Raw genomic sequence first — 19321 nt, 5'->3', positions numbered from 1 at the left:
ATAGCTTGAAATCCAAATAATAGTATTTTGGTTTGATCTCCAGCACTATTTACATAGAATATAATCTTGAAGAAGTCATTTAATTTTCCTGGTCCTTGAATTTTTCATATATCGTGAAAATATTAAAGTTTATTATTTTGTAAAAATTCTGAGTACATAGGCATACAGGAAAGATGAGTGGAATTGTGAATATGTGTATATACACGCATGTGTATGCCTGTATATGTATATATGTGCATTTGTATACCCATGTGTAGACCTAAATATGAATTTTAGTTTCTTATGAAAAAGATCGTAAACAAGAAGGCTGAAGTAACCTATAGGCAAGGAGTAGTCCTATACCGACATCATCTACTTACAGAATGAAAATGTCCTTATCTTCATCCATTCAAGACAACTAAGGATGGCAACCTACTAGAAATGCAAATTCCCAGACCCTATCCCTACCTACTGAATCAGAAGCAGTTGGGAGAGGGACCCAGCAATCTGTGCTGCAATTTGCCCTCCAGGTGATTCTGATAAACACCAAAACACAAGAACTACCACATCTGAATTTGCTCAGAAGACAGCTACGGGCCTGAGTTGTAGATAGATATGAGAGCAGGAGTTAAAGGGGGAAAAAGCAGAATACTGTAGAGACCTTAGGGCTGAGGCTCTCGAAACAGAGAAGGGAACAACAGAGAGGACAGAGGAGACTTGCGGCAATAGGAGACTAGAGTGGTAGTGAAAATACAGAGCAGTTGCCCGAGCGTCAGTAACAAAGCAGTGGCCATATGCTTCTGTGTTCCATCATGTGTTTCCTTGCAGTCATTTCTGCTACTATGCTAGACACTACTGGCTTTAGAAAACTGCAGATCCTAAGGGAGAACAAAATCTCCTGTTCTCAGCCCCAGCTGCCCCTGGCGCTACAGTTACCTGATGTAGAATTCTGGGCCTGGAAACCTCAGACCGATTCTGTATGGCTTCTTTAAGTTCTTTTCAATAACCTAAGAGTCTCCTGACTCCAACTTTAATACTCCCTTATTGGTGGCTACATGTATGTGAATGTTCAGGACGACCCAGAAAATTCCAGAGTTACACTGAGCTAGAGGCGAATATGGCCAGACAAAGCTGCAGGGGTGAGAATAAGCCTGTGAAAACGGCAAGGCAAGAACTCAGCGTGGACACTCTTCAGGAGGGTTATGGATGCCATGTTGTCATCCAGGACATTTCCCTGAGAGGGAAACCCCCGGCTTTGCAATTTCCTGGCCAGCGTGAGGGCCACCAGCCGGCTGTAACCTTTCCTGCGATGCTCTGGCAAGGTGTAGCCATGGCACATGGTGGCAAACTGGTCTGTGATAGACCAGGAGACTGGGTTTCCCTTCTCATCACGCACACACACACTGGGGAAGCAGGAGATGAGTTTGGTGATGTACCGGAGACACTGTTCATTGCCACCACGTGACCAAGTCTGGTTGAGTAGATCGGCATCGGCAACACTCAGGTAGGTTAGACGTGGGGGAGACTCCATTCTAGGAGAAAATGACACGAGTAGAAATATGAGCATGGCGTCCTGTGACTACAAATACCTCTATCTGTACTGATTCAACTGGAGAAACTGTCCTTCAGACAGTGCCCAATATTTTCTTTCTTTCTTTCTTCCTTTTATTTTTTAATTTTAGGCACATGTTCTTGCTACATAGAGAGAGAGAGAGAGAGAAAGAGTGAGAGAAAGAGCTGGAGAGACAGAGAGAATCCTCTAATGGGGAGTGGTCACACCAGTATCCTTTTTTCTCCATTCTCCATCCCATCAGGATTTTGGACATGCAGCAAATGCACACGACATGTTTTACAAGCTGCTGGGGCTGGGATTCAAACGGAGGTGAGCCATTTGGGATCTGGCTCCTAGCGTGCAGTATTTAACCACTGAGCAGTGGGCTGGTCCATGCCTAACATTTTCAGTGAGTCAGAACTCACTGTTTCCAACTTACAAATACCTCTCAAGTTTCATTTCTGATAAGACAAAATACTTATGCCAAATTTAAACCTGTCTTTTCTTTTTTTTTCAGTTTGATTAGAGCATGTGCACTTGCTGGAGAAAAACAGAGAGAGAGAGACAGAGAGAGAGGCAAAGTGAGAAAGCAGCCCCTGAGGGGATGCCCACCTCACAATCCCTTCTCCATGGATGGACATGTACACCCAGAGTGTTTTTCAACCTGCTGAGTCCAGGACTCAAAAAGCCTAGTTGGGGGGCCAGCAGATATTGTAATGGTGATGTTGCTGGACTCCCACATAGTTGACCACGGTTTGAGTCCCAGAGGCTTGAAGCTCACACCGAGTGCATATGTGTACATGTCCAAAATCCCGAGAGGAGAATAAAGGAGAAGGGATTATGGTGTGGCCATCCACCCTGGGGAGTGATTTCTTGCCTTCTGTCTCCCTGTCTTGCCATATCTCTCCAGCAAGTGCATGTGCCCGATAGCAGAAATTTCTCTCTCAAAAAAAAAAAAAAAAAAGAAAAGCATAGTCGGCCCGGAAAGATCCGGCCACCTTAACCACCACTCCACTGATGGACTTCCTTCTTATTTTATATCCACTTATTTTTGTTCTCAAAACAGTTAAAGGAAATTAATGAACTGCAATCTAAGTATGAAACCAAACCAAAATCAACCTCGGGAGTAAAACAACTGAGTTCAGCCAATCACTAGTAGCCTATTCATTACACTCTGCCCAAGTGAGGCGAATAGCCATCGGGTGATGTCTCCCCTCCGTGTCTGTGTGTGGCAGAAACTAAAACTTGCTGTGTATACTGCTGGGTAGGGCTCTCTGAATTTTAGTTTTGAACGCTGCCAGATTCATTCATCCATTTTTGCTCAAATAAATTCTGCTTGGGTGGGCCCTGCCACCTAGTGATTAAGGGAGCCACAGCCCCCATGACCTCCTGTGGTTGGAACCCCTTGAAAACCCTGGTGCATCTGTGGGCATGCCCAAAATCCAAACGGGATGGAGAAATGAAGAAGGAACTTCAGTGCCACCATGCCCCACTGGAAATGCTTTCTCTTTCTGGCAAGCACACAGATGCCCTGGCAATTAAAAAAAAAAAAAACTGCTCAATTTAATATTTCAAATAGTTTTATTTTTTCTCCTTTTCTTTCTTCTTTTTTTAAATTTGCTAGAGGGTACATGATGCATTCACTGGAGAGTGAGAGAGAGAGAGGTGGAGAAAGCAAGAAAGAGCACTTCATTGGGAACCACACTGCCATCCGTTTTTCCTTCCTTTTCTCCTCCTTTTGGGATTTTGGACATGCAAACAGGTTGGCATCTTTTTTCAAGCTACCAGGTCTGGGAATCAAACCACAGTTGGCCATGTGAGATCTAGCTGCTTTAACCATTATGCCACTAAATAGCCTGAAAGATACTGTTTTAATATTGTCTTTCTGTAAAATCAAAAAACAAAACCTCTTAGAATTTCTCTAAGATCAAGTTTGCTGAAATTCTATGAGGCTTTGAATAAATCTAGATTCTTGGAACCTTAACCTTTTTCTCAGCAAAACAAATGTTTTAGGCTAGACATTCTGTCTTTATGTGTAAGGTCCCACACAGTAAAACTCTCCTAAGCACCACTGGGTACCTCCCCAGACCTGACGAGGAACCAAAGCCGAACTTCTGCATAACTGCTCTTGGCAAGAGCTCACACCCAAGGTGTTGTTACTGCCAAGTCACACTGGCCCAGGGAGTCGCAGTAAAGACCCAGAGCGAGTCCTGGGAGGTCTAACTCCCTACAGGTGCATCAAAAGACCCACCAAATGTGAAATCATATATGCTTATTCCACTGTGCCTAACTCCCCTGCATATCAGTGGCACACACAGTCTCTCAGAATAGTTATGATGAAGCAGAGAGTATAACGTAACGAGTATAATGCCCGCAGATGTAATTTTTTTCTATGTTTATATAAAATTCAAATGATTATAATTAGAACAAAAATAGAGTAGCTTGATTACCCTATAAAAGGAGTCCCCTCTTCATGGTGGGAAGTGCCTGAGGCTCTTCCAGCTTCAGTCCCTCAGCACTTTCAATAAACTTTGCTTTTTTCTTGAGATGATGTTTCTTGAATCTTACTCCAGACTATGACATTATGTATTTATGTCCAGAAAGTAAATACAAACTGCTTAATATGCCAGGCATATTAATAATACGTGTATGCATTAAAAATGTTTGTTCTGTGAGAACTGCCCCTCGGTCTGTTCTCTAGGTGAAATATTCCCAAACTCGATCTTTCTGCATCAGCATTTTTATAGGCTTCACTATATTTATTCTAATTTTTGTGAACTTTCTATTAATTCACTGTATAAACCCTGAAATTCAGATTAAACAATGAAAAAGAAATTGGTGCAATTTCTAAGACCCGAGATCGATGACTTAGTTGAGAGCCTATGAGGCTGACCATTCTCGAAGGCACAGTTTCCTTCTTGAAGCTACTAATGTTACAAAACCACCCCCTGGTGACTGCTAAGAGGCTGGTAGTGTTCTTAGGATAATCTTTATGAAATACAAATTGGCTGATTTTCTTTTTATTGACAATGTGTGCTGTGAGCTCCCTTTTTAGACACTCAGCTATGGCACGGGGCCAGTCACCCAGCCATTAGCAGAAGTGAAAACAAAACAGTAACTGACTTAATGGGATTTTTTTATGCACCTTTCAAAGATGAACTTTGAAACAAGAGCAAAGAAATGTCAGGCAGACATGTCACTGTAAATAACAACATTGAAGATGACAATGTTTCAGGAAGAGTGACATTAGAGCTTCTGACCTTATGTCTGAGGGGCAGGGCAGGTGATTGCAAAAGACCTGACTGGGGACACCTGAATATTTTAAATGACACCTCAGGGATACAACAGTAAATAGACTGTGGGAGCCTCTAAAGAACAAATAGCCTGATTTCCTCAACCAAAAGTGCTATAAGAAAAAAAAAAAGATGAAGAGGAATTTGCCCATCAAAGGAAACTTCATATATATTAACCAATCCCAATGTATGAGGCTTATTTAGATACTGATTCGAATGAACTCAAAACAAACTTAAAATATTACGGGACATATGAACATTAGCTGCTTATTTTACTTTAAAGAAATATTATTAACAAAATATTAAGGGTTTGTGCAGAACAGTGTTAACATTGCAGATATGAGGCTATTATCTTTAGAAGGCCTGATTGCAAGTTGGCCTAGGGCTGGTGTCTGAGAACAGAGGTCTGTGGGGATCCTACTGTTCTCAGGACTGATACAAGTGGCCCTCCTATGAGTGACTAAACTGTACAAGCAATGAGGTTTATGTTCAATAGCACCGTGTTCAGCATAAATAAACAAACAGAGGCCCCCACAATCTACTTACTGTTGTATTCCTGAAGTGTCATTTAAAATATTCGAGTGTTCCCAGTCAGAGCTTTTATTTATGTTTATTATTATTATTATTATTATTATTAAAGTTTTTGCCATTATGGTGTGTGTACTCAGCAGAGAAAGACAGAGAGATGGAAAGTGAGAAATCACCCTCCCTCCCCCAAGGGGGGATGGCCTCACGGCAATCCCTTCTCCTCTAGGGATTTTGGGCAGGTGCACTCATGCATGTGATTTTGAAGCCACAGGGTCTGGGACTCACACTGTGGTCAGCCACCTGCTGTTCCCCACCCCTCCCCCACAGTCAGACCTTTAAAAATCAGTGTTTAAGTTGAATTGATCTCTCCTGCATAGGACTATCTGTCTTCAACATCTAAGTCACTATCCAAACTTGTGAACTCTATTTTGAATACCCTGCCCCTCAGATACAAAATTAGGGCCCCTAATGTAACTACCCTGAACTATGTACGTGTTTGATATTTTTATTTACAGTGACCTTTCTGTGAGTTAGGAAATTGGTTTGCACCTGGCAGAAGACACCTCCAATAAAAATCCTGGGCCCGAATCTCTAAGGAGCTTCCCTGGTAGACATGTCACACACAGGGCCCTAACTCAGTGCTGAGGAACCGAGTCTGAGCTGCGTGACTTCATTCAGGGAGGACGCTTGGAAGTCTGTGCCGGGTTTCTTCTGGATTTCACCCAAAGCACCTTTTCCCTTTGTTGATTTTGCTCTGTATCCCTGTTAATCATAGCTCTGAGTATGGCTATGTTCATTGAGTCCTGAGTGAATTCTCACCTTCCCTCTCTCTGTCTCTTTCCAACAAGCACACACTCCCTATGGCAAAACAAAACAAAACAAAACAAAACAAAACAAAACAAAACAAAAAAAGAAAAACACCAAACCATTGTTTAGAGACACTTTTTCAAATGTTTACAGATAATGTGTTAGGTTGGGGATGTTTCCATTAAAATAATCCAGGGGGTGTAAAGAGTATACAAAGGTATGGATCAAATAACATTATGTATTGGTAGGAGGTTCTTTATACTGTTCCCTCAACTTCTGTATGTGCTTGTAATTTTCATAATTAAAAAACATATAGTTGCTTTCTTTTGACTTAAGGTGTCCACTCTTCTTTAGGTTTAGTCTTTTTTTGCTCCAAAATTCCTTCAATATTTATCATAGAAAAGAAAAAAAAACCTCATTCATTAAAGTGGGTACAAGTATCTTGTTCCACTCTCTTATAAAAAAATGTAAAGAGGCATTTTTTATTAATTTTTGAGAAGAAACTGAAGCTCAGAAAGGTTGACTGAAGGGAAGGCAATTCCCAAATGAGAGAGCAGGGACTCCAAGGTAAGAGAAAAGAACAACAAACACCGATACAATCTAACAAATGTTTCGAAGATTGCTTTCTGAATGTCATGAGATTATTTCCTGGTTCTACAATGTACTATAATGTGTTACATCAATTTTGTTAAAAGAGGAATGAAAGCAATCCTACTTTATAGGATTGTGAAGAGCATTAAAGGGGTAATATATTAAACAATTGAATGAACTGGCTTCATAGCGTGGTGAAGTGCTATGTATTGGGAGTATGATCTCACAGAATAGACAGGGGTATGAATCCTAGCCCCAGCAGTTTGAAAACACACTAGCACATATGCATGCTTGCCCAAAATACTGATGGGGGCAGGAATGGAGGAAAAGGCTTGTGGTATGACCACCCTTGTTTGGGGAGGGGTGTTTTCCTTCTCACTCTCTCTCTCTCTCTCTCTCTCTGGTGAAAGAGCATGTGCCCTCTGGCAATTCAAAAGTAAATCCAGTGCTTACCACAGAAGAGATCATCACAGTAATTTTTTTTTTTTAAAGAGATTTTTGCCTTAGGGTGTGTATGCTTTTCTTGGGAGAGAGAGAGAAAGTCAGAGTCAGTGTGAGGGAAAGTGAGAAATCATTCCCCATACCACAATCACATCTCTACCATTCTCCTCCTGGGATCTTGGAGACACACACACACACACACACACACACACACACACACGTGTCTGAGTGAGTTATATGCCACTGAGTCTGGACTTGAACTGTGGTCGACTATGTGGGAGTCCAGCAATGTAACCACTACACCATCTGCTGACCCCAACGTAAGTTATCTTTAAGGCATATTATAAAGATACAAGTATCTTCACTTCATTTCTAAGTATGGACAAAGACACTGGCATGATTTTCAAGGAAATTATGCAGTCACTCTGCTCTCAAACATACACCCACCCACACACACACACACACACATGCACATGTACACATTTAGGCTCAATGGCCCGAATTCAAAGTACCTAAATATTCTGCAGTAAGGACTACAGTTACTGCTATCTATACTTCATAATAGTAAATCCTGCTCCAAATACAGAAACTTTGTTTACATACAGGAAACTGGTATCTGGCAGAGTTGAAACAGGAGAAAAACGAACAGCCATGAAGGAGGCTAGCTTTACATCCAACTGCTTTGAATTGGCCACAGCTTGGGTAACATCATATAACTCACTCTGCAGGCCTATGTACAGAAAGATATAATTTAAATCACATATCAATACAACCAGTTTGCCACCTTTTTATATCATATATCATCATTACAACCAGTTTGCCACCTTGTACTGTCCTAACCACTATGTATGTATAAGTGAATTACAGCTCTTCCCTCTCTGCTGTTCACAATTCTGTAGGATATTTGAACTCTCATCCTGTTCCCCACCATAACCACTTAGCATGACCTTTCACAGAAATCTCAATGGGAATATCTCATGGGAATTTGGAATTTCTTTTCTTTTTTATTTGTAAACATTTATTTTCTTGAACTGAAAAAGGCTTACATCAGCACGCATCGTACAGCCTTACAAATTACACAGAAATTGTAAAGAAGATTCCTTGTTCATAAGTACAATGATCTTTGTTGTCCAGTAACCTGCTGCAAACAATGAAAACAAATTTTAAACTACTTAAGAAGTTTCCAGCACTCATTAAATGCATTTCCTTAGGTGACAAAATAATCCACAATAGGGGACCAGCAGTTAGCGTAATGGCTATGTCGCTGGACTCCCATGTAGTTGACCACGGTTTACATCCCGGACCCCGTGGCTTAAAACTCACACCGGGTGCGCGTGCATGCGTGCCCAAGATCCCGAGAGGAGGAAGGAGAAGAAGGGATTGCGGAGTGGCCATCCCCCCTGGGGGGTGATTTCTTGCTTTCTGTCTCTCTGTCTCTCTGGCGAGCACACGCACCCCATAGCAAAAACCTCCCCCAAAATAAACAAATAAATAAATAAAATAATTCAGAAGGAGGGGAATGCAAATAAGTGACATTTAGCTATCAGAGGGACACTTAAAAAAAAGTGGAAGCATTTTCCTGCCTAGAATGATTCCTATTCCCACTTGAATCTAAGTGGTTTGATTAAGAGGAATTAAGAACATAATTTACTTTACACTCAGTGTTCTTTATTTCTGTTTTTAGCTCCTCAAACTGATCCTAAGCTCCTTAGGACACATTATATATACCTCTAAAAGTCCACGATTTACCATATAGCCAGGAGTGTGGTCACATAGCTATAAGACTGTGGGTATGTTTGGTGTGGCAAGCCAAGTTTAAAGACTCTCTTCCAACACGCTGCCAAAATGCCCATTACAGAATAAGAGTTATAAACTCAGAGTTGGTAAGATTCATCTTGAATTTAACCCTGGCCCCACTTACTTATCATAGCTATCCAACATTATCTATAAATCTTTACTCAGTACCTGATGTAGTTAAAGCACGGAGCTGGGCACTGCTTCACAGGGTACACAAAAATGGCGTCGGCCATGTCCTACAGTGCTAACCGAGGATTTCTCCCTCCATCCTTCTCAGTCCCTATCTACTTTATAGTTTATCGTTTCCAGTCTGCGTCTTGGAAACTGACTTTGCTTCTTCCCTCCAAATGTAAAGATTTTTTCTTTTTCTCCCCTGTAGTGAGCTGTTTCTCCCAGAGTGGCCCTGAGATTTCATGAAAAATACACAGATGGGAAGGCATATTGAACAGAGTGTGATATCTAAGCTTTGGCTCCTCCTCAGCATGGGGAATAAAAAGAAGCAGTTCTTCAAGATGATGCTATTGAAGTTATAGATTCTGTGGCTAGCTGTCTATATTAGAATATTAAATTGCATCATTATTTCTAAACATCAATTTAGCAATTGTTTTAAAAACTTGGGACCAGCAGATGGCATAATGGTTATGTGGCTGGACTTCTACATGGTTGACTGTGGTTTGAGTCCTAGACCTGGTGCCTTAAAACTCCAGCCAGGCATGTGTGTGCGTACCTAAAATCCTGAGAGGAGAATGGAGGAGGAGAGATTAGAGTGAGCACACACACCCTATAGCAAAAATCTATCTCTGAAAAAAGGAAAAAATACTGTATAAATTATAAAATCTAACAGGTACAGAAAACTGCATCAAACAAATATATAGCTTAATTATGACTTTTCACTACCACCAAAGCCACGAAACAGAATTGAACTATCCTCCTTGTATTTACCATTCTCCCAATCACAATGAACTCTCTTCTCCACCAAAAATAATCATTATCATAATTTTTTGTTTACTACTTTGAGCAAACGAGTTTCTCCTTTCTCACAAGAAAAGAGAACGTCCACATAATTCTTGGTTTTTGTCCACCCTACCTCCTTAGAAGGGGAGGAGTTGTTGGCTGGATAAACTAGAACTGGGGCATTTATGAAACCACAGTTACTGTCTGTGATAGGCTTCTGAAACTTCCAGCTGGTGCTCATGTGACGATTCTCCTCTTGACCATGTAAACACTAGTGAGCAAAGATCCTGGCCTGTCTGGGCAGCTGTACATGTTTTCACTTCCTGCCCTGGCAGGGCAAACACAAAGGGTTGAACTCTTCTGGTTAGGTTAGTGGGCTAAACCTGGTTTAATACTGTTTACCATGGCTCCTAGATTAAAAATGATGCAAGTGTTTCTGTATAGAGTGTGTGGTTCTGGACACTCAGTGCTGAAGAAGTTCTGCCACTTAACGCTTGATCTACCCAGCAGCATGACTAGCAGCTCCCACTGGAGTCTGCACTGTGGGCAAAAGATAAAAGGTTGACTATTAATATGAGCAGTAGGTAGGCTTTGGAATTGTTCAGCAGTTGGAAATATTATGAAAACAGAGAAGATTTGTAACCTTTTGAAGTGCTCTGATTAAGAATAGTAAAGACACCGGTAACTTCTCAGAGGTTATTGAGTGTTCCAAGGAGATTGCAGTTATTACCACAGAAGTCTATAGTCAAAGACCACATCAGAAACCAAGCATTATGCTCATGCCACTCCCATGCTGCAGGAGGGAACTTTACCAGTCCAGCTATATTAGATGCTGGTAATTCACATCTATCCCTACCAAATCTTCAGGAAGGATGACTGGGTCAATTTCGATGGCTGTTACTGACTCATGACTATTAGTTCAGCCTCCTGGAAAAAATATTGGCAATTATAAGTATGTCCTCTTTGTAATGAACGATGGAGGTAATTTAAGATTAGATGGTATGTAGCATCAAGATCCATCCAATTACTTATTTTTCATACCTAGGAAGAAATTTATTTATTTCCCAATTAAAGTAAGACTAGTGATTTTTTTTTTTTCTAAACTGGCTAAAAGACTAGAACAACGTCTCATTTCTAACCAGCATAACTGGGGTAATTTTTTAAAAATGAGAATGATCATTCCCCAATTTATTTTTTCAAAGATTATTTTATTTGTTATTATTATTTTTTAATTTGTTAAAGGGCACCTGTGCTCACCAAGAGACAGAGAGCAGAGGGTGGAGGGAAGTGGTAGTGAGAAAGCAAGCTGCCAGATCTGGGACTCAAACGGTAGTCATCCATGTGGGAGTTCAAATAAGCAAGCAAATGTAACCACCATGCCACCTGCTGGCCCCAACTGGAGTGAATTTGTAGAAGTGAGAGATTTTATACTTCCAACATAGAAAACCTACTTTCCTGTCAAATGACCAAGAAACTAACTCACTTCATGGAGACAGTCATAAACAGCAATTTCATTGCCTGTGTCAACCCCCATTCATTGCAAAATGTAAGGAGTAATTGATACGCTGAGGCTGGAACACCCCATCCAAACTGTAAGAAGCTAGCACTGTTCCACTTTCTTAGCACAATGCTCTGCCACTAGCACTGATGGCCACTCAGTTACCTCTGCAGAATTCACATAGGTTCCTGCTTTACAAAACCATTTTTGGACATTCTCTAAAGATAGATTGACACTTCTTCTCAGAATCATCTGTTTCAGGATGAATAAATGCCTTACATATTGGTTAAACTTAAATCGATTACTTTGAAAGACTGTGATGGAAAAGATTAAAAGCAATAAGGAAAATACGTTTTTAAAATTTTATTATTATTATTATTATATATTGATCACTATACATCATTTGGCTGGAAAAATATGTTTTGATAGTCACTGATAATTCATATTACAGTAACAGTAGAAAAAAAAAATCACATAAAAGTAGATCCATTTAGATGGCCTCTGTCTTCTCTGAAGACCAAGCCTTATTGAGAGGTCAGTTGGTGTCAAGGTGGTAAATATAGCTGGATCCCACACGGACAGCTGGGCAGCTGGAGGACATGTTAGTTTATGTGCATGTGCCTGTGTACCCCAAATTCTGAGACGAGAAATGAAAGTGAAGGGATTGTGGTTTGGTCATGGGGGGTTTGGATTGTGGTTTGGTCATGCTTTCTCTCTCTTCTCTCTCTCTTTCTCTGTCTGTCTGTCTCTGGTGAGCATATTGGCCTCTAGCAAATTAAAAAAAAAAAGAGTAACAAATGTTCTTACAATTGACTCTAATGCATGAATATACATATTTATAAATACACATACATATGAAATATTTATCGGCTATATATATATGTATATATATATATAATAAAAGGGGGAAATGCATACGGTAAAACTTTCACTTGATCTCACCTTGTATTTGGAAAACCTGGTCCCAGTTAATAACATCACGTTCTTCTAACAGCTGTCGGTAAGCCCCGACGTCCTTGTAGAACACAGCATAGGCGTTAGTGTAATGGTCAAGATCGTCTGTCTCAGCCTAGGACAGAAGATAAAATCATAAAAACATATTCTCTGGCTAACTAAATCCTAGATAAATTAGATATGATCAGCCGTGCACATAGAGCTAATTTTTTCTTACCAAAATTAGTCACCTATAAAACAATGGCCAAATGGGAGTGGGACCAATATGCTGCAGTGAAGGGTAGAGCAGATGGTTTGTAACTTTTGCTTGATTTTTTCATCTGGAATTGGGGAGGTTTTAAGACATTTATTTCATATTTTCCTAGCATTTTATTTATTTGTAAAAAAAAAGAGGACATCAGCCCAGCCACAAGCACACAGCGTGTAGGGCATATTGAGCAATACTGAAGCCATTTGGGAGGCCCCAGGTTTGGATCCTGGGTTGACCTGAATCCACTGGCACCCCTGTGATCCTGGCTGACTGGAAGGCTGGGGGAGGACTGTGGTGTGGTGCCTGCTCAGGGTTGCTTCTTTAAGCAAACAAACAAACTTAAAAAAAAAAAAGAAAAATGTTTATCTTAACAGATCTTCCCCAACTCAAAACTCTCAGAACTTCTTAATGTGGTGAGGACAGTACATTTCTGACCACTTGAGCCTCTTCTTAGTCTCACAAGCAGAATGGAGTGAAAATTGTTTTATTTGTTTATTTTTTCCTATATATTTTATTTTTTTATACATTTTTTATTTATTATTTTTTCATTTCATTTTCTTGCATACATTCAATCACATTATTATTTGTCTTACAAAATGGATATTTCAACAGGTGAACATTTCTCCCTAGTACTGTTGATAAAACTACGAAATATCTTCAACAGATAATACCACACCTCTTTGTGCCATTAATGCTTTTCCTCCCTGTCCCTCCCCCAAATGTCCTTCCTCAGACCCTCCTCTTTCACACACACTATATCTGGTATTTACATCTATATACTGCATTTCTATATCCTTTAGTCAATTAGTTTCAGTCCTAGAGTGCAGAAACTCGGTATATATTAAGTGGGGACATACAATGCCTCTCCTTCATAGGAAAATTGTTTTATTAATCTTCTTCAATACTTATCCACATGACAAGAGTCGTCAATTATAAGGAATCATGTACCCAGTGGAACAGCTAGTAAGAAACACTAGGGAATTTTTTTTTAATTAAATGTGTTTGAACTAGAAGTTTATATTATAAAGGCCTGACATGCCAAAGCCAGTAAAATAAGAAACTAACAGTGAATTAAGTAGGATGTAAAGATAATTTTCTAGAATGGTGAACTGGACTGAGAAGAAACGTACACATGTTGGAATATTCACTTTGTAAGCTCAGGCATATGATAGAATGTATAAAAGAAATAGAAATAAAGAGAAATACAAATTTTAGAAAGATAGCATATATGCCTACTTTGATTATACTATCTTCTTTACCTAATCTTTCTTTCTAACTGATACCGGATCTTAACTATTTTTATTTCTTTTCTTTCAGAACGGTACCTCTCTCCATCGCCGAGTGATAACAGCTTTGAAGTCTGGCCATGAATCCAATACCACTTCCTTTTGAAAGGGATTCCCACGGTTTATGTTCATCACTGCTCCATAAACCTGCCAGAAAAGCCAGAGATGAGCCGTCACCCTGCCAGATGTTTCAGCTACATATTATCCTCTTTGCTTCTTGCCATACAGTTATGGCCATGAGAGATAAAGTTATAAATACACCCACAGGGCTGAGTGGTGGTGCAGCAGGAATGCATTCCGCCGAGAAGCTGACTCACACGGGAAAGTTCCAAGCTCGTGTCCAGATACCTCTGTACATGCTGGGTGTGTGCACACCTGTGATCTGGGGCTGGCTGAAGCTGAGGGTGGATTGCAGCACGGGTACCCTGTTGGGGTGCTTGTCTCTCTGTCTCTCACTCTGAATCACTCTTAAGCAAGAGAAATAAGTAAACTTATATACACACACATATAAACTTCTCTGTGCTATTTCATCAGTTCATATAAAAAGAGAGAAGTCTGTGAAAGCCTGCGAAATCTCTCCCCAAACCTATTTTTTATAATATGGGAGTGAGTGGTACCAAATCCACAGGCTTACTAGATGGGTGCTTAGTGGGCAGGTCAGGAATAAACACTTGCTGAATGAATCAGAATCTGCTGTGTGGATTTAGGATTCATACATATTCAAAATTGAGTGTTTTCTTGAGCGCACATGCACATGTGCCTGGCATGAGTTTAAGCTACCGGGTCCAGGACTCAAACCGTGATCGACTACATGGGAGTCCAGCAACACAGTCATTACACTAACTGCTGGTCCCATGCTCAGTTGCTTTTGAAGCTCTGAATCAACTGCTTTTGAATCTACCGCTGGGCTTCAATCCGAAAGAAAAAAACAAAAAAAAAACACAAAAAACCTGTGAAGCACAAGTTCTTCTTCAACCCTGAATTAGAATTAAACATCATCTGAGAGTGAAACAAACCCACATGAAAAACAAGCAACCAGGTAAAGAAAAACCTGCATTTCACAGCTGATGGAACAAAGCTCCGTAAGCATCCCCTGAGGGCCTTAAATGTCTTGCTCATTGCTGTATCCAGGACGCCTGATACAATTGATCAAAGGCTTGGTGACTGAACAATACTGGAGTAATATTAAAATTGTCCATAGCTTTCTACAATTTCTTTCTCCACTAAGAAAGATGTTTGTCCTACAAAGTAACATTTACATGTTACATGTATGCTTGCAGCGGTGGGAGAAAGTCATGATAACAAGCGATACTGAGCTGTACGTCAATGTTCACAGCACTTTCATAATCAACAAAAACTAGAAACAACCTAAATATCCCTCAACAGTAAGACGAATACACAAATTGTGGCACATACACACTGGATTACAAAACAGCAATGAAAGTGAATGGACTACGGCTACATGGAATCACTAAGAATTTTACAAACACAATGATGAGCTGAAGAAGCTGGATACAAAATATATTTATTGGTGATCCAATTTATATTATATTCAGAACTAGCAACACTAAATTTCGGGTTTGGAAGTCAGGATAGTGGCCACTGGGGGAGCAGGGAGAGGTAGTAGTTGGTGTAGGGAGTGCCTTAGTGGATACAGTGTTTGTGCTTACACTGCAGGGCATGAGAAAGCTCTCAACAAAGACATAATCTACTGGGGGTTTTACAGATAGAAAAAACCTGAGCATTAACCAGAGAAGGCCAGGAGAGGCGTGTTTAGAACCATAAGCTGTGGGATGTGAGGTGCTCCACAGCTGAAGCACGAGGCTTTCTGGTCCCTATAAAAGAATGAGCACAGAACGACTTGGGGCCACAGTAATCTCCATCAGAGATGCCTGGTTTGCCCGAACCTCACTTTTCTCGGTCTGCTCTCAATCCACAGTACTTCCCCACAGGGCATTCCATCTCTCTGCTGCCAGGCTGTGGCAGACTGTAAGGAGCATGGAGGTGGGGAGGAGCAGCATTTCATGCATTTTGTATATATTCTTTCTCAGTGAGTGGTTGTTTGACAGATACCCATTTGTAAAAACTCATTGAACTGTGGGGCCAGGTACACAGTGGTAAAACATGAAGCTATGCAAGGTGGTTTCACATGGGAAGGTTTCTGGTTCAAATCTGAAGATGCCCCTAAGTAGGCTGGACATGTGTTTGCCCATGATCCAGGGCTAGCTGAAGGCTGGGGGTGGATCTTGGCATCAAGATGCTGTGAGGAGTATTCTCTCTCTCTTTCTCTCTCTCACTCATGGAAGGAATAAATACACTTTAAAAATTCAGTAAGCTAGGGACCAGCAAATGGTGTGGTGGTTGAGTTGCTGGACACTCCCACATGGCCAACCACGGTTCAAGTCCTGGACCTGGTGGCTTGCTTTTTCACATTCCCTCTCTCTGTGCGTCTCTCTCTGGTCAAATTAAAATAAGTAATGAATAAATAAAATTAAATAATTCTTTTAAAAAGTTCAGTGAGCTGTATAGCTATATTATGTGTACTTTTCGTTTGTTTTTCATCAGAGGACGCATGCACTTATCAAAGACAGAGCGTAAAGGAGAGAGAGAAAGCACTTCCCAGTGAGGACTGTTCAAGCCAAAAATACTATATTCCTGTATTTCTCCGCCTGTCAGGATTTGGGGCACACACATAGTCTCTCTCTCTCACACACACACATAGTCACACACACACACACCTGGTGTGTTTTTCAAGCCATGAGGACCAAGATTTGAACTGCGATATTCCATGTGGGCTCTGGCTTTCTACATATAGGGCTTAACCACTGTGGTATGGGGCTAACCCTGTGTGCACTTGCTAGGATGTATTAGACTTCAAGGAAAATTTAAAAAAAAAATGTTAAGGGCACTGAGACTTACATTTTACGTTCTGTATCACTATCTTAGTCTGAATCACTTACCTTTTCTCAATGCCTAGAACATTATACACAACTTTCTTCTGTTTTACCTAATCTGGGACCTCACTAAAATATTCTTACAGAATATGTCTTTCCAAAGTGATTTCAGCTTATATCACCATCATCCTTACTGTAAATCTAAAAATGAAAAGAACCTAAAGGATCGTGCATGTTCTGCCAGTCATTAAATGCCCTCACTGCTCCTCTGGTATATAATGTGCAGAGTAATATTTATTAAAATGGGTTCATATGAAGAAACTGTTCATCCTTGAGAATGTAGCCTAACTATGATTGAAATGTCCAGAAGGTTAAAACGGAAAAACTGTTTTTTTAGTCAGATTCTGAAAGAAAAACTTGTAACTTATTTGCTTAAGACTTGGAACAAGGCAGACCCATAGTCTAGTGGTTAAGGAAGCTGTACCCCACATGTCTAACTATGGTTTGAATCCTAGTTCCAATGGCTTGAAAAATTCACCAGGGACATGTGTATACATGTCCCAAATCCTGACAGTTCAGAGACCTGGAGAAAGAATTGCAGCATCACCATGCCCCCAAAAGGGGGTGCTTTCTCTCTCCCCTTTTCTTTCTCTCTCTCTTCATGCATACCCTGTTGTAACTTTTTTTTTTTTTGGAGAGGTTTTTGCTATAGGGCAAAAACCTTAACACAAAGACAGAGGGAGACAGAGAGACAGAAAGTGAGAAATTGACCCCTAGGGAGGATAGCCACACTGCAATCCCTTCTCCCTTCTCCTCTTGGGATCCTGGGCATGCATGCATATACAGCTGGCATGAGTTTAAGCCACCAGGTCCAGGACTCAAACCGCGGTTGACTACATGGGAATCCAGCGACATAGCTATTAAGCCAACTGCTAGTCCCCACCCTTTTGTAATTCAAAAGAAAAAATTTGTAACCAATTGAAAGATTCAGTATGCAGTTAAGAACAAACAAACTCATCAATATTATTTAATCAAAGGGTGAGAATGAGCTAAGAGAGAAAAATGGCTAAAAGGAATTAAAGACGTGGGGAGAGGGCCAGCCTGTGGTATGGTGGTTAAGGCAGTTGGATCCCACATGGTTAACTGTGCAGGCTGTGTCTTGAGGCTTCCCTCTACGCACTAGTAGAACCTGTACTTATGATCCTGGCAAGAGGAGGGTGGGGGAGGCCTATCCCCTCTCTCTGTCTCTGATGGAAGAAATACATTAACTTTATTTTTTAAAATAAACATTCTTAAGTTTATAGTACCTTGAGTGATTCAGGAAAGTGATTCTTCAGTATTTTCTCCAGTATCAGTAATTTGGTTGAACAGTTTAGCACCAACATCTTTCCAGAGATCCTGCAATTCCACACCTAATTAGGAACTTGAAAGTATACATTTAATTTTGCTTGTTAACCTTTGAACCTACTTAGAAGTATCCTTGTAGTCCTGTTTCATTTGGTATAATTCCAATTACCACTGCTCCCTCTGAAGGGGGCGGGAGGAGGAAGTTGAAGAGGCACTGGTTTGGTAAGCCAGAGAACACAGGGCAATGGAGGTGTTGGAAACCCATGTCTGGAAAGATGTGCATACCTATATTGGGTTAAGTCTTTCTATTATACACATACATTGTACTCCGGAGTCTTCTCTCAGGGCACTTGCAGCAGTGATAATTTTATATTTATTTTTCTTTAACTTAAGTGTGTCTAAAGCAGCTGGGGAGCTGCATGGAAGAAAGGCCCATTTCTGCTTCGTGCTTGAATGTATCCACAGCACCTGCCACAGGGCCTGGAACACAGCAGAACATCCTAGATAGCAGCTGAAGGGATGATGTGAAGTTCAGGGTCAGATCATGGGGTTAAGTAGGACAACAAGCTCTTTTTTCAAAATGTGGGTCAAGAGGGGAGATACACTTGAGTTGGCCAGGTGGTTACGAGGAACAACTGGGAGAGAAACACCTAGACCGAAGATGAAGAATCAGATGGGAGCACAGGCTAGGCTCCTTACACCCAGGCACAATTAAGGGAGGGATGAAAAGGGCCTACATATAACGTACGTGACCTCATCTGTTCTCGTGTAGTTACGTTTTTTAGATTCTAGGGCTACACCTGTTGTTTGTTCCCAAGAAAAATCTTCCCCCAATCAGGGATTCCAATCAGGAATGGACTGAATCAAAGAAAAGAAAACAAACCAAAAAATCCCCAAGTGTTCTTTTCTACAGTCAATATGGCAGTCAAGCACTGGGGGTGGGAGCAATGACAACTCAGCTGGAGAACCTGGGCTTTGGGGGTTGTGATGGGTAGCTGTGATCCTTCCTTTCTGGTACATTTTCCAGATAGAGGAAGGTGCTTGATTTCTCTGTGTGGCATACCGCTGTGACTATAAGATACTATGAATGCATCCGTTGTGATTTTTTTCCCCAAAGCTTATCATAAAACCCCACCGTAAGATTTATGTG

At 40.7% G+C, this 19321-nt stretch overlaps 1 protein-coding gene across 1 annotated transcript; it reads right to left on the bottom strand.

Annotated features, from left to right (window-relative positions):
* Positions 1 to 1084: 1084 nt before the first annotated feature.
* On the bottom strand, positions 1085 to 18209 carry GLYATL3 (glycine-N-acyltransferase like 3). Its single transcript, XM_006149119.1, has 5 exons — positions 18132 to 18209; positions 13970 to 14077; positions 12383 to 12509; positions 7795 to 7921; positions 1085 to 1511 (listed from the first exon to the last, which is right to left on the bottom strand). The coding sequence occupies exons 1-5, from the start codon at positions 18207 to 18209 to the stop codon at positions 1085 to 1087; spliced, it is 867 nt and encodes a 288-aa protein (XP_006149181.1).
* Positions 18210 to 19321: the final 1112 nt, after the last annotated feature.

This window comes from Tupaia chinensis, unplaced genomic scaffold (genome assembly GCF_000334495.1).
Source record: "Tupaia chinensis unplaced genomic scaffold, TupChi_1.0 Scaffold000252_1, whole genome shotgun sequence".
NCBI classification, from domain to species: Eukaryota; Metazoa; Chordata; class Mammalia; order Scandentia; family Tupaiidae; genus Tupaia; species Tupaia belangeri.
The sequence above is the reverse complement of the archived record's forward strand: the minus strand, read 5'-3'. Positions and strand labels throughout refer to the sequence as shown.